The following is a 26,218-nucleotide window of genomic DNA, read 5'->3' as shown; positions in this document are numbered from 1 at the left end:
CTCCTCCCCTTCCCCCCAGCCCCAACCCTTGGTTCTGTGGTCCAGTCTTCTGGAAGGCGGAGCACGGAGCCACTGTCCCCTCGTGACTTGGCACCTCTCCCCTACCTCTTCCAGAGCTTATTTTGGTTGGTTCTCACCGTATTATCTTTGTCTGCTCTCTCCCCGCTCTCCTCTCTACAGGTCTGGCCCCCTAAGCCATATTTGGCTACTTGTGGAAATTACCCAATTAACAATAAAACTTTTCAACAGGTCTCTGGCTTCAGTTGGGAGCTGATGTTGGGAGCCCCTCGCAGTTGCTGCTAGGACTGTTTGTGGGTGGCAAGAGTGTTGGAAGCCCTAAGTTTTGTTGGGACAATGAAGCCTTTCTGCAAAAAGACACTTGGGGATAGTGGAGAAGCAGCTATCAGGACTCAGGCAATGTTCACGTGAAATCAGATCTACCACGACAGGCCTCAGGAGATGATTTTGTTACAGCTCCCCCTGACAGCAGATCTGCCCCTAGCAGAAAGCAGCGTCAGAGGCCTTCTGCGCAGCTCTGTCTCTCTACCCAGCCAGTGGCCCCCCACCCTTCCACTAGCCTGGGCCTCTTGGAGGATGGGAGTAGCCTGTGTCCTGTGGTGACCGACTTCCCCAAGTGAAGCAATCAGGGCTCAGGGGTCCAGCTGTGGGGCAGGTAGTCCAAGGATTTTTGTAGACCCGAGCGTGACTTTCCTTGCAAATTATGCCTGGCATGGGGCAGTGTTTGAAATCCATCTGTCTGCTTTAGAGCACAGTGCTGGCTGAGGGCCTGGGGTGGCGGTTACTAGGTGAGCATCCTTAGCAGGACCCAGAGGGAGCTGGGGACCAGTCCCCGTGCAGTCGTCTGGGACTTGTGGGTGTTCTTACTGAGAAAAAGAACTCAAGTGGTGACGCACAGGATGCTTGGAAAATTTAATAAATAATGATTCTTTAAAACTGTATAAACTATAAATTACCATGCAGTCCTTATAATTTAAAATAATTTACAGGCTGAGGTAGGGAGGGGCCCAGGAGAGTGCAGAGGGGGCAGATGGGAAAGGGCTGCAGGCAGCTTAACCTCTTCTCGCAGCCTTCCTGCTGAGCACGCACACGCAGGCCGTGTCGATCCGGATGAACCTCCAGGCAGCCTGCTTGTCATCCGTGGTCAGCGCCTTGACGAAGGTGTGGGTCGTGGTGCAGTAGGAGTTCCAGTGCTTGGAGTCAATGCCCCGGCACCCGCTCTCAACGGGATTGGGGTCCCGGCACTTGGTCTCAAAAAAGTACTGTTTGAATACACTGTTATTAATGTTCACCTCTCCCAGCACCGTCACCTCCTTGCCCTTGATGTCCGTGGCGGTGGTCTTATCCCCAACCCACACGCTGACACTGTCACACACCGAGAACTCCCCCATGTGGAAGACTGGGTGGGTGGATGACCGCTTGCTCCTGTGAGTCCTGTTGAAGGAGATGGTACCATGGGCCTGGAAGTCCGGGTCCAGAGAGTCCGCAGAGACGGGCGGGGGCTGGGTGCTGAACAGCACGCGGGGGGAGCGCAGTCGCCGTCTCTTAAACAGTCTGGGGTCCACAGTGATGTTGCGGCTCTGCCCCGTCACACGGGCAGCTATTGGTGCAGCAGGAACACTGCGGGCTCTGCGGAGGGCTGTGTCAAGGGAATGCTGAAGCTTAGTCCAGTGGGCTTGGGGGACAGAATCTCCTGCAGGGACATTGCTGTCTGTGTATGGTTCTGCCTGTATGCCGATCAAAAAAGCTGTGATCAGAGTGTAGAACAACATGGACATTACGCTATGCACCTGCAATGACAAAGACACGAGGATTATTTAAGGGGTGGTAGCAAGTGTTGTCAGGCTAGGGCCAGACTCCCTCAGAGATGGTCTCCAAGAGGACCCCCGGAGGCCTCACTATTTGTTTGTGTGTCAGGAGATCCTAGGTTCATAATCCAAGCTGAGATACTTCTGAGAGTGGAAAGAAGGGCTGCTGGACCAGTCAGTAGAAACCAGAGGAAGGTGAGTGGTTGCCCTGCTGTGGGGAAGGCACAGAGTGCCTGAAATCCTGCCAGGTGGCTTGGTGCGAGCTTGGGGAAAATCATACTCTCTGGCTGCCACCTTGAGGTAGTGGAGGGTGGGCACCTGGTCTTGAGTGTGACTCCCTTGGGAAGGTACTGGAAGGCACTGTGGGGGCATGTTCTACAGCTTCAGACAGCAGCATTGGGCCAGCTGATGAGAAACTTGTTGTGAACCCATAAACATCATTTGTGAAGAGATGTGGTTCTAAGCTGCTTTGAACCCATGTGTCTCTGCCCACATGCCTCTGCTCATGATTCCCCTTTGGCAAGTCAGATTTTGACAATTTGCATGTGTTTGCTTCTAACTTTCCAGTCATTTTTAGTCTGGTTAGGAACTACCATCTTTCACATATAAGGAAGCTGATCCACAGAGAATTAACAAATAAGAACCTGAAGTTGCCACAAAATCTAGACCTAAAATAGACTCTAAAGATGACCCCTTACCAAGCCAGCCTGCTTTTCCATTTATCTTCCCTTTATTTCTCTTTCATTTTTTTTTTAAAAACATTTTTATGTATTTACTTGCAAGATGAGAGTGATAGAGGAAAGCTAGACAGAATGGGCATGCCAGGACCTCTGCCCACCACAAACTCCACATGCATGTGTCATTTTGTACATCTGGTTTTACATGGGTACTGGGCCATCAAACTTGGGTCCTTGGTCTTTGAAGACAAGAGCTTTGATAGCTGAGCTATCTCTTCAGCCCTCTCTTTCATTCTTTTAAAACATATTTTATTTATTTAAGAGAGAGAGAGAAGCAGATAGAAAGAGGAAGGGAATGGGTATGCCAGGGCCTCTAGCCATTGCAAGCAAACTCCTGATGCATATGCCACATTTTGCATCTGGCTTACGAGAGTCTGGGGGAATTGGACCTGAATTGTTAGGCTTTGCAGGCAAACACCTTAACCACTAAGCAATCCCGCCAGCCCAGCCCCTCTTTCATTCTTAAATACATCTTTTGTTTTTATTCTTTGTTCATAGGAGAGCATAGACCAAATGGCATGATGTTTCTGTCCCTGAGAAGGTTCTGAGCTGCTCTGTAGTTGACCACCAGTGACACAGCAACCTCTTGGCCAAGATTCTGTGGAATCAGCTCTGTTCTGCATTCCTACTCCTGTTGAGCTTGTTCACACCTCTAGATGCAGATGAAATGTTTCCTCCTCCGTGACACTTCTTCAGACCTCAGTGAGGTCAGAGGCATCCCCTATAGAGTAGACCCCAAACCTCCAATTCTATCCTTTCTTTTTTCTGTTTCCTGTGCTGATGGTCATTTTGCTCCCTGCCCACTTTTCCAGCCTGGTACAGACATGACCAAATCCTTGAAGCATCCTTTGGTCAGTCCATCCAAAAGTGATTTCTTTCCATTCTGAACTTCAGAGTAGCCCATTGGTACGTGTATGTGTGTGTGTATGTGTGTATGCGCACACACATGTGTGTACATGTGCTCACATGTATCTACAGGTGTGCATTCTTTCCTGCTAAATTCCAATTCTGAAAAGAACTATGCATTGGATCTTTGGTTAGAAAACTTTGTTTGGACATCCATCGCAAATACTTATTAGCAGAAGAAAACTGAATACTCCCCAGAAAAAAAAAAGTGGGCATTAAACACTGTTTCCCATGGTGGTTGTGTGGCTTAAGTGTGTGCTCACAAAATTGGTGTTAATTATCAGTCACTTCAATCTCCCTAGGGCCCAGGACATTGTCCTGTTCATTCCTACTGCTGGCTAGGTGCTCCGGCGGTCTTCACTGATGAGTTAGCAGGGCACATAATCATTCCTCTCTCGCAAGTATTTGGGTCTGTCTCTCAAGGACTATGCATTTCCTCAGGGTAGTGCCATGCTGCATCTACTTGGGTACCAGTTGTTCTGTCCTTCAGTGTGCATCTCACTTGTCTTTCATGGCAGAGTGTGTAAACCTCTCCTGGTGACATTGTGTCTGTCTTCCTCAGTGTGTCTTCAGAGCTGGGCGACTTGCATTTCAATCACTCCATGGCCATATGTGGTACTTGCTGTGTAGCAGGTCCACATGAAATATAAGGAGAGTGAAGGAAAGAATGAATGGAGGTGGCAGAATTGCTTATCCTTCATATTCTTTCTACCACAGTCATGGTTTTTGAGCGTGCATCAGGCTGTCTCTTGCCCTCCAAAGATGCTGCAAGCCAGTGAATTCTACACAATGCTGGGCTTTTACTTAGTTGCAAATAGCTTGTTGGTGAGATACCAGGAAGAAAATGACCAAAGTCCTTTCTTCTGAGCTGTTTGGGTCACTCGGATGAATGTTTTTGTTTGCTCCAGTTCTCCAGCCAGCCACGCAGAGGAGGAAGAGGCATACCTGGGTGTTTGATCCCTCTAGATCCAGATCCGTTGCCCACTGGTCTTGTGGATAAATGTCCAACTGACTCTTGGGGAACTGATCATTCTATGGCAATTAATTCAAGCCTCCGACTTTTGCTTCTTGTTTCATTTCTTCTCAGTACATGGTATCTTTCATCAGCTGAATTTCAGGAGAAGACCCAAATCTAATTTCATCCTTTAATATTTTAATTAATAACACCCATTAGAATTTGGATGGGGAGCTGAAGAAAATATTGACTGAAGTTTAGGGTCTTGATGGAAGGAAGGCTCACCTTGCTTCTTGTTCCTCGTGGCCTCATTCTGTAGTCTCCTTTGGGGAGCTCATCCCCTTCTGAGGAACTTCTAGAATAGCTGACACCCATACCTTGATCTATAGCCCAACTGCTCCTTTGAGGCCTGCTCAGGACTTCTAGCATCCTGAGGACACCTCTCTATGGATATAGCATTTTCAGTGCAAGCCCCCAAACCAAAATCTCCACATTTCAAGCCTCCTATCTTTGCCCTCTCTTCTTTCTCTGTATTCAGCAGCATCCGTTCCATTTTGGATCACTTGGTGACTGTGGTGCCAAAGCTCCTACTGCTTTTGATCATCTTTCCCTGTTCCTCCTCTAAATGTGTATCTGTACATTTTCCATTTCCTGTTTGTGGGACCACTATGCTGTCATTCACCAGCTCCAGATCTCAGCTCATCCCTGGACTCTGCTCTTTCCTCCATGTCCTCCAAGCAAGTCTCCTGGTCTTCCGAGTTCCATTGGGGTAGCATTCTGTGAAAGTGTAACTTCTTTTCCAGTCTCACTTCTGTGTCCCTGATTCAGCTTACAGTACCACCTCCCACCCCATGTCCTGGACCTTCATCTTGCTTCATAGAGTACCTCCTCCCTCGCTTCCCCACGTAGCTTCTTAAAGCATTGCTCTGACCTCTCGGCAGTGCTGTCTAATTCTATGCAGACAACCCCTCCTGGTCCATCCTTTAAAACATTTTGCTATGCTCTCTTTGGCAGGTGTGTCTCAGCCAGTGGTGGGACAGCAGGGACTGCTCAACAACCTTGCCTGCTTCTACTCCTCTCATAACTTGCATTCCAGCACACGAATTCCTGACATAGCTCCTGCCTGGTGCTTGCCCATCCTTGCCCTTGCTTCAGGCACTTCCCTCCAGGTGTCTTCCCTCTGGCCTCCCAGGTCCCTTTTCTTCCTTTCTTCCTTATTAAAAACATTTATATTATTTTATTTTATTGAGAGAAGTAGATAGATAGAGAGAGAAAGAAAGAGAGAGAGAATGGGCATGCCAGGGCCTTCAGCTGCTGCAAACAAAGTCCAGACACATGTGCTACCTTATGCGTCTGGCTTACGTGAGTCCTGGGGAATCAAATCTGGGTCCTCTGGCTTTGCAGGCAAGTGCCTTAACAACTAAGCCAACTCTCCAGCCCCCAGGTCCCTTTTCTACTCTCCAACTCTGCTATTGGAATCCTTCCTATTGTCTTCTAACCCCCAGCTTCAATTCCACCTCCACTGGGGAGCTCTGTTTAACTCTAGGCAGACAAACTCTCACTGACCCATCCCTTAAGCACATTGCCCATGCTTTCCTGGGGCAGTTGTGTTCTCTTAGCCTTCCCTCTGGAATGTGAGCAGAAAAGCATCTTGCTCAGGTTTGTTGCCCCTGGTAGTCCCAACCCCAAGAATCAAGGAATATCGAGACAACTCTTTCCTTCTGAGTTTTTCAATTTTTCCACTGGAGTGAAGTGTAAGGTGTCTCTTAACCCTGACAGTTTTTGATGTTTAAGGAATCGTGCAGCTTTCTACTCTGCCAGCCATCTGCACACTCTACTTAACTGACTTTACAAAGTTATTAAAGTTGAATGCTGCCTATCAGTTCCCATGTGGTACCTGTGGTCATTTAAAGATGATGGAAATTTGTGTCATAGACAGATTGTTTCATTAAGATCTGTTTGATTTTAGAATAACATGCATTTTGAGAAAACAATATTTGTTTTTTTATAATTGTGTATTACTATAATCTTTAAGAAATTTTAAAAAATCTTTAAAAAATAATCAACAGAATCAAAGATGAGAAATAACCAGTGTTTTCTATTCTTTTGACACAATACATGGTATAGAAAGCATTTGCTCAATGGTTGAAGTGAGCCAGGGAGGAGTGTGTTTCGTTATTTATTTATCTGTTTATTTTTTCATGGTAGGGTCTTGCTCTAGTCCAAGATGACCTGGAATTCGCTATGTAGTCTCAGGCTGGCCTTGAACTCACAGTGATCCCCCTACCTCAGCCTCTCTACTGCTGGGATTAAAGGAATGCACCACCATGCTCAGCTTTATTTACTTTTCAAAACAACCTTTGAAGCCTCTTTCTGGGCAGATTCCAATTCTCCATGTGGCTTCACTGAGCTGAGTTCTTCAAGTTAGTGGTTAGTTGGGAAGATGCAGCTAGGGTTCGCATGAAGGAACATGTTCCATTTCAGGTGCAAATATTTTTTGTTTGTCCTGCCCCTACCCAGAATGGAAGATCAATGATGGGAGAAGAAGGGAGAGACCCATCGTGATAGCTGCCCAGCCCTCCTGCCTTGCCCCTCTCTAACAGAGCATTTTGTGGGTTACTATGGTCACATAACCCAGTAACAGGAAAACTTTCCTATGAATGATCTTCAGGCAATTCTACCTTCAGGAGTAAGTGACAAGGCTGCTGCGCAGAGCTAAGCAACTGGCCCAGTCCTTGATGTTTCCAGGAAGCCTGGTAACCATGTCTGCAGAGGGGTCTAGAGAAGTGAGCAAGACAAAATTCCTTCCTTGGAGAGAGATGCCAAGAACTGTTCCCAATTCCTGGGCTAGAGGTTGGATCCATGAACCTGGGTCACTAACTGTTAGCCAGGGAGGAAATTCTTATGACGGAGGCAATCCAGCTTTCTCCTCCATCTCACTGGCTACATTCTGACAGGGGGCCAAGGGTCACTTCTTACTTCACACTTGGACTTTGCTCTAAAATGTAAACTGGCTGCTGTCTTCCATTGTGATACTCAGAAACTCTTGGTTGCTAGAGTTTGTGTGGAGTGTGAGAGAAATTCGGTTCCTTAACTCCCCATAGAGAAATCCCTGGGGAGCCCTGAGCTGAACTAACAGGGCAGAATCCAGCAGCTCTGCTGGCATCGCCCAGACAGGAATTATGAGGGCAGGGCATAGACTGAGTGACATCAGACACTGATATACAGACACTGTCAAGCTCCAGGGCATCTGACATCCCAGGAGAGCCAATGCAACTGGACAGCTGTGTCCACTTGTAGGATTTCTGACCCTGTGGGTTTTGGGGGGTTGGAAGAAGCTACATTTCTAACACATTTCCAGGTGATAGTGACAGTGCTGGTATGGGGACTATGTTTTGAAAGCTGCCAAACCAACCCATACCTTTGCAGATGAGACTTGGAGGGGCTCAGTGACTCAGCCACCTCTGGCTACTACATGATAGGTTCAGCCTGGGGACACATGGCTTGTTGCTCAGTCTCTGTACCTTTTTAAAAAAATATTTTATTTTTTTATTTACTTGAGAAAGCATGGGACAGTGAGAAAGAGGCAGAGAGAGCAAGAGAGCAGCCGAGCCTCTCACCATTGCCAATGAACTCCATATGCATGCGCCACCTTGTGCATCTCGCTGTATGTGGGTACTGGGGAATAGAGCTCCGGTCCTTAGGCCTCTGAAGCAAGTGTATTAACCACTGAGAAATCTCTCCATCCCCTCTCTGTACCTTTTTGAGGAGAGAAGCCTGAGACTACCCACACTCTGTTTGATAGGCCCTGGGATACATTTAACCCAACAGTCCAAAGAAATTTCAGATTGAGTTTTGCCTCTATGGAACCACAAATCCAGACACAAGGGAACCTTCAGATATTTGTTTTTATATCTAGCATTTCAGAGCTCGGAGCAACATTTAGAAACTGTGATACTGAGCAAAGTATGTCTTGATTAAGAAATCCTCCAAATGCCCATGACAAAAATGTGTTCCAGAGAGCTCTGGCAGGTCCAGGCAGTTGTGGCTCTGCAACAGTCTTTCAGGACAGCTGTGCTGGAAACAGAATCAACTGGGTTGAGCTTCTAGAGATGCAGTTTAAAACATATGAGTGTGTGTGTGTGGGGGGGGAATAGTGATTATCACTATTGTTTATTGGTCATAAACAAACCTGGAAGTGAGGTCATGAGTCCCATTTCACAACTGAGAAAATCAGAACACAGGAAGGTCAAGTCACTGAGTCCTGGGCGCATACCTGGCAGAGGTGGGACTCCGAGCCAAGCCTGACATGTCGGGTCTGGAATTCTTCCCCTCGCTTCCACTCCACTGGCCACAGGTACACAGAGTGGCCACACACCTTCCACTCTCAAGGCTGCTGCCCAGAAAGCCTGGGGGTTGTGTGGCACACATGTCTATCTGAGGCTCTGTGTTCTGTGATCCTTGATGTGTCCCTAGAAGCCACGAGGCAGAAAGACTTCCTCTCTGGGTAAGCCCTCTCCCCATTTGCAGCATTGCTAAGAGCTTCTACAAAGCCCTGCTGCCCAGCTGGGTCTGAGTCCTTGTCCTCACCCTGCAGCGCATTTCCAGCTGCCATGCTACTTGGGAGCTCTTGTGCCAGCTGCTAAGAACCCTGGTTGAGGCAGACGACCCACTAGGTACTTACCTCAGAGTGGCCAGGACAGAAAGCTGCTCCCTTGGCAAAACTGCTATTGGGCACGGACGCTGAACTGAGCTTGGGTCCAGCATGCCATCCAGCCCCCTGGACTGCACGATCACAGGCCAGAACTCTGTGGAAAAGGAGAACTGCCATTAGAGGAGAGACCCTTCATATCATCCCAATAGGCACATGGATACCTGTGCCCAAGACAGGGGGGTGGGGGAAGGCTGTGTTAATGAGACAAATCTTAGTGCCCCAAGTTCCATGGTTTTATCAGCATTGGGGACCAGGAAGGAGCTAGAGTCCAGCTGCCAAACAGTCAGGATTTACGCAGACTTCAAATGACTTGAAGTCCTCATTTCAGCCTGAACATAGTCCCTGGAGGCGCTTCAGCTCATGTAGCTGCTTCCAGACCCACACCAGAGTATTGGTCCCATAGACACCTATACAGTGTCTACGTGGAAACTATCTTGTACATCATGTAGAGCAGAGACTCGACTCTGGCTCAGACTAAGGACAGTTTACAGGAGAAACAGTCTGGAAAGTACAGACCGACCAGTGCCATGATGAAGATGCGGATAAGCTGTGGAGACAAATGAGGCGCCTGCCCTTCCTACCTCACGGCGAGTTCTACAGAACCAGGCCGTGCATCTTGGAGCACTATGCCAAAAGTCAAATTTTAGGAGTTGGAGGTTATGGTGATGACACAATGAAAAAATTTCTGTTCAACTTTAGCTTGTAGCTTCCAGAGCTTCTGTCTTCTTTTCACTTCTGTTGGCCTGATATTTGTAGATTTATTCATTTAACAGCATTTTCTGAACACCTATGTGCCGGGCATTCTTCATGGTGCTGAAGACACAGCGATGAATCAAACAGGTAGGTTCTCTCATCCTGTGGAACTTAGGGTCTTAATGTAAACAAAGAACATCAGATTCTGTATATGCCATGAAGAAATTAAGCATGGCATGGGGAGGCATGGGAGCATAAAGAGGCCATTGTGGACAGGATTCACATGCAGGAGCTCTGGTTGTATCCTCAGGTCAATCAGAAGGGAGTGAGGGCTTTGAGCAGGACAGTGACATGTCAGTTGTTATGACTGAATGAATGCACAACTATGTCTGCCACAGAATTTGGTGTGAGGAAGGTTCTAGAATGGTACCTTTGTCCAGTTTTAAAATTTTTTTAAACTTTAATTTAATTTAATTATTTGAGAGAGAGAGAAAGAGGTAGAGTGCACCAGAGCCTCCAGCCACTGCAAACAGACTCCAGACGCATGCGCCCCCTTGTGCATCTGGCTTATGTGGGTCCTGGAGAGTCAAAACAGGGTCCCTTGGCTTTGCAGGCAAACACCTTAACCGCTAAGGCATCTCTCCAGCCCCACACTGTACTCTTTTTCAACCCACAAACTCTTCTTGCAGTCATGTCTTGCTCCCTCCTGCCCCACCCACATGATGTCATTTCAACCTCCTTTCATTTTGTGCGGTGGCAGCAAACATCACAGAAGCCTTTGCAGGCCCAAATCCCAAGCCATGAGGAGAGAACAGAGAGCAGCACAGGTGGAAGGGCCCGCAGTAATATCAGTATAACTGGAATGCATGATATCAAAGACTGATGTTTCCACTCCTCTTCCATCCTCACCCTGTTCAAAATGCCGTGTGTGTGTGTGTGTGTGTGTGTGTGTGTGTGCAGATGCAATGTGCACATGGGTGTGCATGTATATGGAGGCCAGAAGTTAGTGTTGGGTGTCTTTCTCAGTTATTCTCCACTTTCTTTAATTATTTTTATTTATTTGCAAGCAGAGAGATTTAGAAAGAAGAGAGACAGGGAGAAAATGGATGTGCCAGGGCCTCCAGCCACTTCAAATGAACTCCAGATACATATGCCACTTTGTGCGGCTGACTTTATGTGGGTAGTGGGGAGTCAAAACTGGGTCATTAGGCTTTTCAGGCAAGCACCTTAAGTGCGGAGCCATCTCTTCAGCCCCTCCACTTTCATTTTTAAGATGAGGTCCTTCACGGGACCTGGAGATCAGTAATTCAGCTAGAATAACTATCCAGCAAGTTCTTGGGACCTTCCTGTCTCTGCCTCCCCAGCACTGGGGTGAGAGATGTGCTCCACTGCAACTGCCTTTTTAATGTGGGAACCAGGGGCCTGGATAATTCCAGTCCTCAAACACTTTAATGATTGAGCCATCTTTTCCTTACTTCCCTCCAAATAACCTTTTCATCCTTCAAAAACTAACAGAAAAACTAACAGAAAACCCCTGACACAAAATTTCAGGCTCAGAGGAAAAAAAATACCCCACTTAAATACTCTTTAAAAAGGTGATGCTCTCATGGGGCTGCATTTAGCCCAGGAGAGGAATCGTGGGTGGCATGTGCTCCAGGGTAAGAGGTAGGCATCCCTGGTCCCTGGTCCCATCACTCAGGGGAGGCATATCCCATCTATTCTGGAAGCCCTTCAACAGGGTGTTTGGCTAAACCTCACTGGTCTCAAGGCCGGAAGCCATCTGCATTCCTGACAAAATTTCCTCTGCATTTTAGGTAAGTCATTTGGCATCTTTCTGCATGTCTGAGCTTCGTCCTCCTCCACAAGGTAAGGAGTGGGCATGGGTGACAACCAAGGTCCCTCTGGTTGTGATCCTTTGTGAGAGTTTTATGTTTTCTAGTATGTATCATTACCATATGAGGAAGTAAGGCTTTCCCCTCCCTCTTGTTAAAAACCTTTTATTTCTCTAGACACTTAAATTTGTAGACCCTGTGCCAAAAACTGTGTTAGATACTCAGCATATAAGGTGGAATAAAATACAATAATAATCTAGATACGAGGAAGGGTGTGTGCTGCAATAAGCACTTAAACACTAGATAACTAAGATTCCCATGTCTCTTGAGGTGGAAGCACAATGGACAGGGAAACGGATGTCGTCTCCCCAGGCTCTTCAGAAACATGTGTTTGTGGAGGAGGAACACAGGGGCTGGATTCGAAGCATCTCATAAGCAAAAGGGGGAAAGAATGCCACTATGGGGACTGAGTTCAAGAACTGGCTGGAGGGCCAACAAAGCTTAGCAGAAGATGTGGAGGAGGGCAAAAGGCACATGAAACGTACCTGCAGATCTCATTGTTGTGACCTGTGACTTGCCTGCTTCTTGTGACACACAATAAGCTTTAACTTTGATCTATGGAATAATTACGGCAGGAAGAGTAACTCTATAAATAGTCTGGATATTATACTATTAGATGCTTTCTAATCTAGATGATTTGCATGAGAGAGAGAGAGAGAGGGCCAGTCTAAAACGAAACATCTACAGTTTTGCAGCAGATCTGTCCCCTTGGGAGTTGGATGATATGCAACCACAGCAGGGTTCCTAGCCCTGCAGCCCCTTGCCTAAGTCATCTTGTGCATGCCAGACTCTCCTGACTGTCTGGGTGCCTGATGACTACATTTAAGACCCTGTCCAGGGCTGGAGAGATGGCTTAGTGGTTAAGTGCTTACCTGTGAAGCCTAAGGACCCTGGTTCGAGGCTCGATTCTCCAGGACCTACATTAGCCAGATGCACAAGGGGGCACACGTGTCTGGAGTTCATTTGCAGTGGCTGGAAGCCCTGGAGCGCCCATTCTCTCTCTCTCTCTTTCTTTCTCTCTGCCTCTTTCTCTCTCTGTCGCTCTCAAATAAATAAATAAAAATGAACACAAAATTTTTTTAAAAAGACCCTGTCCAGCATTCCCATGCCTCTAGGTTTTTCTCATTTGGTGTTGGCACAGTAGTTTGCTACTGGAGAGAGAAATGTACTGCCCAGAATACTAAGACACTAAATGATTTTCATAGATATTGTTGCTATTGGTTTTCATCTAATGCTAGTGAAGGCTGGGGCTCTAAAATTAAATACAATTTAAATATGACCAATTTCTAATGCAAATATGTCGGGGACAACAAGCTAAATCAATATCTATTTTTAAACAAGTATCTGCTCCCATAATTGCTTAAGAAGAAATCATATGACTCTCACACTTCTGATGGATGCATAGAAATAGATCCCAGTTCATCTCAAGGCCATCTTATGTTTCTTCTTAGAGGACACAAAGGAATATTATTAAATCTAGTGTACCTCTTCTAGATCCTAGTCTGTCTTGGGCTCGATGATTGTGCAATGTCTTAGAACTTATTAAAAATGCAAAATCTTGGTTTCTACCACACATGTCTTGAGTCAGAAACAAGACAATATGTGGTTTAATAGCCCTGCAGGTGGCGCTGACACACATCTAAGTGTAAGAATGATTGAGCTCTAGGCTGGTCCTCTTCCATCTTAACTGGATTTAGAAACATCCGGGAGATTGAGACACACCTCCGTGTGTGTCTGTGATGGCGTTTCAGAAGAATTAATTGAGTAGCCTTCAGTGGGGGGTAGCATCTTCCAGTGGTTGGACGGGTTATAAAGAGGTTCCAGAAAAAGAAGTGTGGGCAGGCCTGCCTGTGCCTCTTCTTTCTGAGTGAGTGTGTCCGCTGTTGATGGTGCCATCCTCTGATGTCATCAGACTTGGTCCTTTCATCATGGACACAATACCAGTGGCTCTCCAGAGCACTATCAGGCTTTTAGCACTGGATTGGGCTTGAAAAAGCATCCAGCCTTGTGGCGGAGCAGTAGCTGACAGCTATTCCTAGACCAGACAGTCCCTACTGAGAAAGTTAACTTAACAAATCCCCTTTTTATTGTACATTATGTATATAGGCATATATAACATATACACATGCATATATTACACATATTATACATATACGTGTTATAATTGTTCTAGGAAATAGAGAAACTTGGACACACTCCCAAGGCAAGCCAAAGACAGGATGGATCCAACGTCAGTCTGCTACTATGGATGCTTGCTTTATTGTAACTCTCCAGGAGAAGGTCAAAGCCTCCTTCCCTCTCCTAGACCATACTCCTTCCTGGGACTTATCACCCCAGAACACAGTGCAACCAACGCCGAGCTGCCTGACACTGAAACACGAGGAGGTCTTCTGAAGATCCTTAGGGAGAAAGGGGTTTGGCTCTCTAACCTTTGCCTAGGTGTCCCGTTCATTTTCTTGAGGGATTTTATCCAAGAAGTTTAGATTAATGGCAAGTTGTTCAAATCCAACCAATATGAAGTTGAGAAAACTGTGCCTCTGCTGGTAGCTCAGGGTGATAGTAGGCATTGGCTACAACTGTGCCCTAAACCCCTCACGTCCTAATTTTATGAAAGACTCCATCGAGCTGCCTTCCTGCTGCCCCTCAGTCCTCTGGAGCAGTGGTTCTCAACTCCGGCCACACGGGACTCTCCTGGGTCCACTTCTGGAAGGCCTGATTTCATTGGGCAGGACAGCTGCCTGCTCACTGGGAGTTGTCTAAAGCACCCTAGGAGATCCCAATATAAAGTCAGACCTGAGGCTACAGCTTCAAGGAGGAAGGGGGAGCTTGGCAGTAGCTTTGATGAGCCAGTTTGGAGGAATTATCAAGGGAGTAATATACGTCAGAAATTGTAAAGTACAAGGCAGATAAATTACAAGCAGGAAGGTATGAGCGTAGAGCTTGCACTCAGGGAGCATTGTTTCCGTCACCTCCAGACCTGGTTGTCTACATACAATCTGACATTTGTGAGTTAGAAAGCTGGCTCCTTTACTCTTTTCATGTCTAAAATGCGCTTCAGGGTTGGAGCTAAGGTGGCTTAGTATTCATGAGCCCAGGGAGTGCTGGCTGACATTTTGAATGAGTTCCAAAGATGTGGAGATGCGAGACCCAAGAGACCTCTTACAGCACCCATCTCATGCTCTCCATGAAGGCAGCTGTCAGTCCTAAGAGACACCGAATGAAGCCGGGGCAGCTGTGGCCCCTTTCCCCTCCTGCCCACCCGGCGGAGTTCATGGAAAAACTCACCAAATGTCAAGTAGTAAAGACACGTTGAGGGTGTAATAATTTCTTATGTTACTGCTATAATTTTCTTTGCTGTAACCATTCTCCTTAATTCTATCTTCTGTCTGTTAGTTCTAGCTGAGTCCATACAGAGAGTGGGAAAGAATGTGAAGTGCTTTGTGTTGCAAATCTGTTTTTCTAATTCTTAGTCTAATCAAGAAGTTTTCTAGTATGGAATATGACTGTGAGGTTTGCTGACTAGGAGCACTTTTCTTTTTTTTAAACAAATTTCAGTTTTGGCCACTTTGCGATGGTTTGATGTCTTTTAACTATTTAGTGGTTTTGGCATATCCAATAGGAAAATAGTACATCTGGCACCAAGGATTTAGGAAGACATTAAGGTTCAGCAAAACTGCTATTCTTTTTGACTGAGTATTTCAATGCTGACAATTTTGAAATGCCTTGTCACATTTCTTAAAGAGAAATGGTCCTGTGGCTCTTTGGAAGATTCTGAGGTAAATTACAAAACCTTTCTCAGCATTTTTCCCAGAGCCAGGCAGCTCAAGGAAGAAGCCATTGTGTTTGGCTGGCCCTCGGCTTCAGAATGAAAGAGCATGCGCCCCGAATGTGAGTGGTCTGCTATTATGTGTGGCTGGCCACAATTTATGTGGTGTTTACCTGACTGGAGTACTTCACGAGCTCTTTAATGGGCAACATCACAGGGAAGTTTTCAAAATATGGGTAATTACAAGGACATTAGTGTGGTAGATGATAAGATATCTAAACACAAAGCAGCCGTCCACAACAGAGATGAGGGTGGTGTAGTTTTGCAAGAATGTACTTCTAAATAATGGTCCTTGTAGTCTGACCAATCAGCTTAGTGATACTAATGATATATCTATAATCTAAATTTGAATGCCAAAAACAATCGAATAGTTTTGCAAGCTTTTCTGCAACCCTAAGAAAACATCTCTTTGGTTCCAACTGGCTGATCCTTAAACCACAAGAAAAAGATCTATTTCAGCTATGCCTTTGGTCTTTCCCTGGTCTGTTCTGTACTTGGAGCTACAAGCAGACAGAAATACGGGGAACAGAGGGGACTCTTGGGTTGCTTGGAGTCAAGGTTCACATTCAATAATAGCAGCACCTATTGAAGTCTCCAGGCCACAGCAGATCTGGGATAATTACCTGGAACTGAAGACATGAATAAAAACAAATGGTACCAGTGAACATTCGCTCAGATCCAAGCCTTTTACTCTCTTTGCTTTATAAAATTTCATGTCCTCTGCTCTCCTTGAGCTAGCCTTTTCCTCTCAGTGTGTGGTATGTTTTCCAAGCACCAGGTCAAGAAATGTTACAACACATAAGTTTATAATGCAATTCAGATGTAACTTCAGACATTAAGACAAGCTAAATATCCATAGCTCTAAAAGAATAGCAGAAAACAATTCTAGCTTAAGAGACACACAGTGTCCCGAGACTTGTACAAAAGGTAGCAGCCCCTCCAATTAGGGAAGGCTAGGGGATGAGCCAGGGCACTCAAGGGCAGAGATTCCAGCAAAATGCCACCCTTAATGGTCCATGAGCTTAAGCTATTTCTGGATTTTGGGTTCACTGCAAAGTTACTGTACCCAATGCCCTTGCATCCAAGAAAATGGATCACAAATAGTTGGTACCAGGCACATCATGATGACCCCTTGGTTGCCTTCCCACTCCACAGGACTCTGGAATGACAGCTGCCACTGAATCCTCAGCTCCCTCTTCCCTCTCTCTGCTGCCCTGACATTTCCTGGCTTGTTTGTTTGCTGACTTCACACCCAGAAAATCTGACTCAAGGCATGAAAGAAATAACTCAACCCAGATTTGCCCAGGCATGCCACACATGCAGATCCTCACTAACCTGAGGCTAAGATAAGAGCTAGAAGTGAAGAATGGATTCCCATGTATGTGTTTGTTGGGGTGCTGTTCCAGCCACTTCCTGGGTCTTGCTTCAGCACCTGGGTCGGGTTGCCTATTGGGGAAGCCAGCTCCAGTGAAGGGATCTTGCATGGGTATTCTTGAGCTGCGTTAAGGAACTTGGGCTGCTTTTTCATCATTGCAGAAGGAAAGGTCAGGGGAGATGAAAAGCTGCTGTCCATCTACAGCCACTTGATTCTCACATATTATATTTCAGAATATCCCCAATCTTCCAGAGTTTCACCTTTTAGAATTTATTTGACCATGACAACTTGGACAAAATAGAAATTCTCCACTGGGGAAATTCACTGCAGAGCTAACCAGAAACCTAAGTTTTCTGTCTCCAGGGATCAGATCATTGTGGGGAAGTTGACATTGCAGAGATGATGGCAGATAGTTCTCCACACTACACACACACACACACACACACAGAGAGAGAGAGAGAGAGAGAGAGAGAGAGAGAGAGAGAGAGAGAGACTAGTTACTCATCCTTTTGCTTCTAAAGACAATTTGCATGATTAAGATTCAGAGAAATAGAAATGAATTCATTTTAGAATCTGCACAGCCATATTGTTGTACACATGTCTATGGTGCTTGAGCTGCAAAGGGTAATACAGTCCAGTTACTTTCTTGAGACATGGGTCAACTGAAACCCAAGACCTGAAACTTGCTGCCTCTTAACCCTACCACTTAACATCTGTGTGGCCCTTAGCAAATGATTTAACCTCTCTCACATCAGTGTATCCTGTCCAGAGAAAAATCAATAATTAATTATTACTTCCACCTTGAGTTATAATTAGATGCAGTATTTAGCCCAGTGCACAGCACCCAGTTGGTACTACATATCTTAACTATTATTAATATTATTAAAGGCATTTGGCCAAAATAAGACAATAAGCAATTAGAAGATTTGGGTGTAGAAGAGGAAGCAATACCTAGTGATACCTAGTGTCCCTGACCTTATGTGGCCCTCTTGGCAGGAAAGAATTATAGTTGTGTGTTCCAGTCATGACTGGAATGGCTGGCTATGCTGTGCGCATGCTCAGAACACTGTCTGCAGCGGCAGGGTAACAAGCGGAAACCATTTGTCAACAAGAATGCTGAACAATGAAAACACTGGCCTTGTAATGATCTGTTTTCTCCCACTATGTCCAGTCAGAGGGAGGAAACTGTGCCACACCAATGGCCGTGTTTTAGTGCATGAGGTGATCAAGGAGCTTTTGCTAGAACTTGAAACAACATGAGGTTCATGGCATCGTTGCTTGGGGTAACTGCTGCCTTTCAGGGAAAATGAGTCATAAGTGAAAGTGACACTGGGGGAATCTTCATGGTCACACTTTCACTCAGTCATCCAGGAGTTTGGGACAAATTTAGACTTCTGCTGAATTATCAACTTCTTGAGAGCTTAGGTATGTTTTTACCTACGGGATGTCCTAGAGTAGCTAATGAGTATTTAGTCATCAGAATAGAAGACACTTCAAACAGCTGTTCCCATTTTTCAACCCAAGTAAATCATCGTTTCACATTAGACTGTCCCAAGTCATGTTCCTGGGTAACAAGTAGATCTTCCCTTCCTGTCCTTTGGTGATGGGCGGTTTTATTTAAGATGCAGCACATCCCACTGGAGGGCTAGCAGGTGTGCTGTGGAGGAAGCAAGTTACAGATCATCATTCTGCCTTCTTTACCTGCTTTACAAAAGTATACACAGGTGTTATATAAGCAAACAAGCTCTCACTTCCAGCTGCTTATTCTTCTTGTCCAGAATTTCCTTGGAGGAGGCTGTACTCCAGCCCAGACACTGGTTATATTGTGCAATCCACTGGGATGGCAATCACCTCATTGTTTCGTTACAACACAGAAGATGAAAGAACGAAAGAAAGAGAAAGCGCAGCACACACATGTGGGTGGAGGCTGTGTCGCAGTAATGAAAACCACTTGTTAGCATGTCACTCCTTTCTTTGTGAATCAGCCCCAGTGCTGTCCAGGGGGAGCTGCACCTCGAGGCCTTCCAGCGACTCATTTTGCCATGTCTTGTCTGAGGAGGACTCATCGCCATTTGTCCCCAGGAAGGTGGGGCTTGAATGACTTTTGAACTGGTGCTAGGTTTCTTTCCTTCCCCCATAGTCCTGATTTCCATATTCCCCAAATATAGATCCAGGTTTTTCTTTTACTTTTTTGAGGCAAGTGTAACAGACTGGCCTTTTTTGTTTATGAGGAAGAGAGAGAGAGAGAGGGAGAGAGAATTGGTGTGTCACAGCCTCCAAGCCCTGCAATTGAACTCCAGGCATGTGTACCACCTTGCGTGCACGTGCGACCTTGCACATGTGTGTCACTTTGTAGTACATGGGACATGGAGAGTCAGACATGGGTCTTTAGGCTTCCCAAGAAAGTGCCTTAACTGCTAAGCCATCTCTCCAGCCCAGATTCAGTCTTTTGAGGATAAAAAGGCAAAAAAAGTAAAAGTAAAACAAGCAAAATCTTAATAAAGTTCTAAAACTGTACAACCAGTAGGTTGTAGACATCTGCTGAAGCATATTAGCTTTCCTGCACTATCTCCAAGAAAAAAAATCACCTGAAAAGACATATGGGTGGTTCCAGGCAAAAGACCATGCCAAACCTTTTCTGTGCCCTTCCTTTCATGAACTCCTAAGATCAAGTACTTTCCCCCTTCTCTGCTCACTTCTCAAATCTATCACATATGAAAGTCAAGTCCCTCATTCAGATCCCTAGAGCATGGAAGGATTATCTCCAGTGACCACCACCATCACCATTGCCACTACCACAATGGCCATCACCAGCCAAACATCACCATCATCCCTCAGTATTTCCTCACCACCACTGTCCAATTACCATCTAACGACCACATTACCAGCATGTTGCCACTTCTACCATGTTGCCATCGCTTTTACCACTGCCACCAGCAACAGCTCCATCACCATCATCACTACCTCCACCTTCCAAAAATTGATGAAAATTTTGGAGCCACCAAAGCCTGACAAATGTTCCTAAGGGCCTCCTCTTAGGCCATTAGTAGGATCCTGAGAGGCAAAGATAGCTTAGTGCTGTGGTTATTTAGTCTTTTTCAGAGAAGTTCAATGAATTGTTTAGGCCCATGGAAGTCACAACTGAGTGGTGAATACAATTGGGTATAGAAATGAATTTTCTTTATTGCCCATAAATTCCATAATATTATTTTCCAGCCTCATTTTCGAAGCTATTATTTTCTTCAGTTTCTATCTCCTCACATTTTTCTTTTGTCAACATTGTATTTCCATTGGGAATACATAATATTGATAACATTTCCATTTTAGACCTTAAAAATTTTTAGAATTTGGAATCTCAACAGTGATATCTATAACTATCTCAATGACATTTATAATATAGAAACACATACATAGTAAAAAGAAAATAGGGCTGGAGAGATTTCTCAGTGGTTATGGCACTTGCCTGCAAAGCCTAACAACCTGAGTTTGATTCTCCAGGACCCACGTAAAGCCAGATACACAAAGTGGTTGCATGCATCTGGAGTTTGCTTGGAGTGGCTAAAGACCATGGCACATACTTTCTCTCTCTCTCTCTCTCTCTCTCTCTCTCTCTCTCTCTCTCTCTCTCATCTGTCTTCTAAATCAAGAAAGAAAAGAAGGAATTTTATATATATATAGGATCTCCAAAATGAGACAGCTTCTTCCTTTTGTCTGATGCAATCTATTAAAGATAGGTGAACAATGTTTACAGACCATTGTGACCATTCAGCCTCTAGAATGCCTGTTCCATGGAAGTTATTGGTTCCTAATTGTAAGAGAGGAGCTCATTTCCTGATTAAAGGCAAGGCCTTTCCACCCCAACAGGAGAACTGGCCAGCCAGATAGATACTCCAGGGGGAAACCTGGACAGCTTCCTTCTTCCTGCCACTTCTTGTTCAGTCTGAGTAAGGAGCTTCTTCTGGTCACTAGGGTGAGTATGTGAAAATTAGGAGTCAGAGCTTATAGGAGGAAAGGACAGGGAGGGGGACAGAGATCCCCCAAAGAGTCCCTTAAGACCTACAACTTAATTAATAAGGAATTACTTTTATTTTAGGTGTGAAATTAAAGATGATATAATATGATGTGTTAAAATAACACTAGCATAAACTGTGGGTTTGAAGTAAATAGTTCCACTAAAAATAAATCACACTTATTATCCCAGATATTATACATAATGCTTCCTATGTAAAATTAACACAAATCTTTTGCAGTATTATTTTCATCTTAAGGAAATACATATGTTGTCACTTTCTGGATGGCATATGGTCCACTCCTTCTTCCCTGCCCTGAGCAGCCCACACATCTGACCCACACAAAGGAGTGAAAGTTTTGTCCTCTGGGTTTGGTATTGAGTGTTCATTCCTGCTGATATTATGTGGATGAAGGTAGAACTCAGTATACTTTCTCTTCTTGGATTTACCTAATTTCTGAGCAAACAGAAACAACCCCCAAATAATTGCTGCTGAATACCTAATCTGCTTCACTTCTTTGTCATAAGTTTTTCTTAAAGGTCTCCAGAGACCAATACTCTAGCAACCAAGAAACGGGGTTTGGAGATGGCCACTATTCTGAAAGCAATGTAGTCATGAAAGATAGGAATTAGAAATACTCAGTTGCTCCTTACTAAACAGTTTATAGAAATTAGAATATAGTGTTTCATTTACTCTCAAACATTTTTCTGGACAAGATCCTATTTCTGAATCTATCAAGAGAAAACACAGGCCAAGACAGGAACTATTTGCTCCAGGCTTGGGAAGTGAGTCCTTGTTGGTTGGCTTTTTGGGCGTGAAGACCAAGTCAGAGGCTGATGGAGCCAAGTGGAGTCTGTTACTATTTCCATTCATGGACATGCAATAGCAAACCATTTCATACATTTACAGGAAAGCATCAAATATAATATCTTTGTCGAGTTTAATCAGAACCAGAGTGAAATTCCAGGCAACAAGAATAGAAACTTACCCTAATGATTTCATTTTTTAGTCCAAAACATACAGTTTTTTCTACACTTGCTCTGTTTGTCACCCTCTAAAACAAGAAATTGCCAAGCAGTGACTTTGGTTTGGGGAGCAAGGGGAAAGCAATGACACCAAATAGGAAGAAATGTGAAGAGATCAAATGGTGGATGCACATTCAGAAGTGGATTCAATTTGAATTGTTGAATTTACTCCTTCACATTTGTGTGAATCATTCAATCAGAACGCAATTGTCCGGGCTCCATGCTCTCGGCAGCAAGAGCCTCATTTAGCAGAAGGAAATCACAGGGTGAAAAAGAAGAGGTTGAGTTCCCAGCCAAAAATCATAAGGCAAATATAGCTGCTTTCATTCTTAGCAGGTGAAATGATCTTTTTCTGAAAAGAATGAGAATCTTCTAGCACATAAAGCATATAGGCACCTGACGAGACAATCTGCCTCATTGACTTGAGGGGATGGTTTAGTGTTAGGGATCATGGTGCTGTGTTCAGCAGATGGGTGGTTTCACTGTGAGCACAGGGGGAGAAAATGCAGGAGTTCCTCCAGCACTCCCGCTCCGTCTATGCGCTAGAAGAGGCGGTGCATGGATGCCTTTTAAGTGTCTGCAGAGCAGTGAGTACAAAGGTGACCATGAGAGGGCTCTTCAGTGCTAGGCAACAGGTGTCACCTACAAGGCAGCAGTGATCATTGACAGCTATGTCAGAAGGTTACAAATTGGTCATTGCTCTTCTTTTCTCTGTCCCCACCCTCACCACGGGCGATATGACTGACTGGCAGTGGCCTTGGCCCTGGCTCTGGGTCTACTGATTCCAGTTAGGGGCCAGGCTGGGGCTGAGCTCAGATCAGGAATGGGGAAAGAAATCCATCTCCTTTCAGATCAGGAACAGGGGAGACACCAATCTTACTGCAGATTAGGAACAGGGGATATAACCATCTAATTCCCTCTCAGCTTGGAACTTAAGCTGTGTGGCGAGAATGGGTGAGTCCTGACGAGATGGAGGCCGACCAACTCAGCCCCTGAGATTTGCCCTGCTCTTAAGAAACTTGATGTCACTGTTGAGGGAAATTGAAGAAGCTGGAAGAGCAAGATGAAGCTATTGTAAGAAGCATCTGATTGATGAGGAGATGGGAGATGGAGAGCAAAGGCAATGAGAGAAGAAACAGGATAAAGACAGTGGGCAACTCAAAAGAAGGGTTAAGGTTGAGGGGGCCAAAGAGATGGCTCAATGGGTAAAGTGCTTGCCAACCAAGTGTAAGGCCCTGAGTTCAGATCCCAGAGCCCTTGTAAATTCCAGGCAGTATTGGCAGCACACTTATAATCTCATCACTTAGGAGGAGAAGATAAGGGATCCCCAGGGTAAGCTGGATGATTTGGCTAGCCACATCAGTGAGCTCTGGGCTCATTCTATCTTTGTAAAGAAGCTGGAAAGCAATGAAGGGAATCACTCAACACCAGTATCTGGTCAGCACACACATGTGCCCGAACACATGAACCCACACACATGTGGCCACACACATGTGAATATGCATACACATGCACATACACCACACACAGATACACATGCAAAAAGAAAATATAAAATAAAAAAGAGGTGGAGAAGGTGACGCAAATGGCAAAGGGGTGGAAGTGAGGGAGGAAGAGCAGCCTGAGAGAGGAAGCAGAGAAAGGATGAAACGGGAGAAGCTGACAGACCCAGAAAAGACTTTGAAGATGAGAGGGCAAAATCACCGCTCAGATCACAAACAGACGCTCTTCAGCCTGGGCTGGTGAGATATGATTCCTGGATTTCCCTAGAGAAAAATCCCCAGTGGTAGGTAATCACAGTCACTTATAATAAGCAACAACTCTGCCAACAGCCCCAAATTTCACTGAAACAGCTTCCAGTGACCTTACAAGATAATCTTGGTGATGTGTCAATTAACAGTCTATCAGAATATGGTTTCTGTGGGAATAATTCCAAATGTGAGCCCAAACCCAGTGATAACATTGCCTTGGCAGAGCAACACAGTGAATTCGCCACACAGGTTAGGAGGAGGCCATTGCTCAGGCACACAGCATGCCTGATACTAAGTCCTTCATCACAGGGCTGCCAAGCTGGGTGCGCCAGACTGGCCCTTAAAATAAATGAGATTGTATGAGCTCACCATTATCAGAGTCAGAGAAAATGCTTTGGAAAGAAATCATGAGCAGAAAGGACAAAAGGACAACATCAGGGGAATTGGGGTTTCCCACTGATGCTCAGGTCCAGCTGGAGCTGGTTACAGTGCAAACTTTGTTTAATCAAATCCACCGTCATTAATAAAAACCCAAACCAAATCCAAACAGAGATAGATGATGATGTCCTTGGATTTCACATGGGGTTTGCATCACTGCTTTACCAGGTGCCATCCATAAATCTTGGGTGCAGGCTGCCGGGGCTGGAGCTGAGAGGGGCCATACCAGAAACGCGCTTCTACCACGCCTCTGTGCCATCCTAACCTCTGTGTCTGTCATGTCACTGTCACTGCTGCTCAGGGCTGAGGGAAGCACAGGTTCTCTGCCTGAGACCCACGGCCTTGCTCTTCCAGAGTGGGGAGTGTTAATGGCAAAGCCAGAAGCCAAGGCACCTGGAAACCACCCCATGTCAAAAGATGACTGGAATTAGGGATGTTAAACAGTCAGAAAGGTTTCCGTGGGGCACAGGAGAAGAGCTCCACTCCACTGTTGTGGGAGACGTGACTGAGATGAGTGGGTAAAACTGGAAGAGAAGCAGTTGCTGCCTCAACTGAGTACAGATATTCAGCAAAAGAAAAGGGCACAGCAGTGAAACCCCCCCACAGTGAGAAGTGAGTAAGTGCACGGGATGAACGACCAGAATTGCTCTGGTTGTAGGAGAATTAAGCATGTGTACATTCAACTAAATTATATATATAAAGGGTGAGGTATATAAAGTGTGAGGGAGGGAAGAAATAAGGAAGGAGGGAGGGGGAGAAGGAAAAGGGGAGAGAAGAAAGGAAAAGGGGACAGAGGGAAGGAAATAGGGTGGTTTTTCATGTCATTCCACCAAGTAAACACATGAGGTCTTTAGTTAAGAATTGGTTCCTATTAAATTTTCATTCTGTATATATTGATGTTATGGATTTGTATGGTTTAGAAACAAGGTAATTTTTTTTCAAGCCAACTAACTTCACCTAGAACTCAGCTTAAGTGACCCATTCCCACATTGGAGGAAAAACGGGCCAGTCAGTCTTATTAAAACTCACTATGCTATCCTGGCAGGGCCTTCTGAGGTGTTTTCAAGGTAATTTTGGCCACACGTCACATACCTCTTATACGCTGACTTTAATTGCATGAGATTGGCCAGGCTCCTCTTAGAGGAAATACTAGAGAATGGGCTCTATGGCAGGGAGTGTAAGAAACCTGTAACAGATGATGTGGAAGGATTCTAGGTGTGTGGGAATCCTCAGGTAGCCACAACCATGCATCCCTTGTACTTTAGCAAAACCACTTTATTTTGTTAAGTAGAACTATCATTTGATTGCTCAGATCAGTGTGGTAGTCTGAATGTATGTTCCCCATTGACTCAAGTGATTAAAATTAAACTGTTAACTTGGATCTCCAGATGCCTGGCTGGAGGGGGTGTCACTGGGAGCAGATCCTGAGTCCAGACCTAAGGTATCACTGGGGGCAGGTCTGAATTCCAGCCCAAAGGTGTGAAGAATGGAATGAGCTCTGGCAGGATTCCTGTCTGCTGTTGGCTTGTGTGTGTGTGCGCGCGCACGCATGCGCACGCGCACACACACACACATGCATGCTGGCTGGTGTTGGCTTCTCTTTCTCTGCTTGGATTAATGAATGGGAGCCAGCTTCTTCTGCTATTAATGAGACCTCTCCTGGATATGTATGCTTGAAATAAATCCCTTCCTCTCATAAAACTGTGTTTGGTTGGATGTTCATCCCAGCAATGTGAATCTGACTACACATACTACAATCAAGTTAGTACCTTGTGTCACTGTTCATTTAGAAAACCACATCTTAATAATATGATAATACAACCAGTTACGGATAGGTGTATATGTTAATGATGGGGAAAGACTAGAAGGAAACATAGTAACTCATTTAATTAAATGATTATGAGTGAATTTTTTTGTTTTGTTTCTTATATTTTCTATGTCTTTTTTTTGCAAGGATATATGGATAGCTTTTATTAACCCAATAATATATTAAAAATAATTTTAAATTCCATATTTAAAACTATGGACATGTCCATAGTTTTTGCCTGTCTCAGTTTTGAGATTTTTGTC

The 26,218-nt window shown here is 45.1% G+C and overlaps 1 protein-coding gene across 1 annotated transcript in view; it reads right to left on the bottom strand.

Moving 5' to 3' along the window:
- Positions 1-929: 929 nt before the first annotated feature.
- Ngf (nerve growth factor) overlaps positions 930-26,218 on the bottom strand; it is a 58,095-nt gene continuing 32,806 nt past the window's right edge. Inside the window, exons 2-3 of the mRNA XM_004667531.2 lie at positions 9,109-9,232; positions 930-1,808 (exon numbers count right to left, since the gene is read on the bottom strand). Coding sequence (XP_004667588.1) covers positions 1,071-1,796 — 726 coding nt within the window. The 5' untranslated portion in view covers positions 1,797-1,808; positions 9,109-9,232 and the 3' untranslated portion in view covers positions 930-1,070. The remainder of the gene's footprint in view (positions 1,809-9,108; positions 9,233-26,218) is intronic.

Source organism: Jaculus jaculus, chromosome 19 (genome assembly GCF_020740685.1).
Source record: "Jaculus jaculus isolate mJacJac1 chromosome 19, mJacJac1.mat.Y.cur, whole genome shotgun sequence".
In the NCBI taxonomy this organism is placed as follows: domain Eukaryota; kingdom Metazoa; phylum Chordata; class Mammalia; order Rodentia; family Dipodidae; genus Jaculus; species Jaculus jaculus.
The sequence above is the reverse complement of the archived record's forward strand: the minus strand, read 5'-3'. Positions and strand labels throughout refer to the sequence as shown.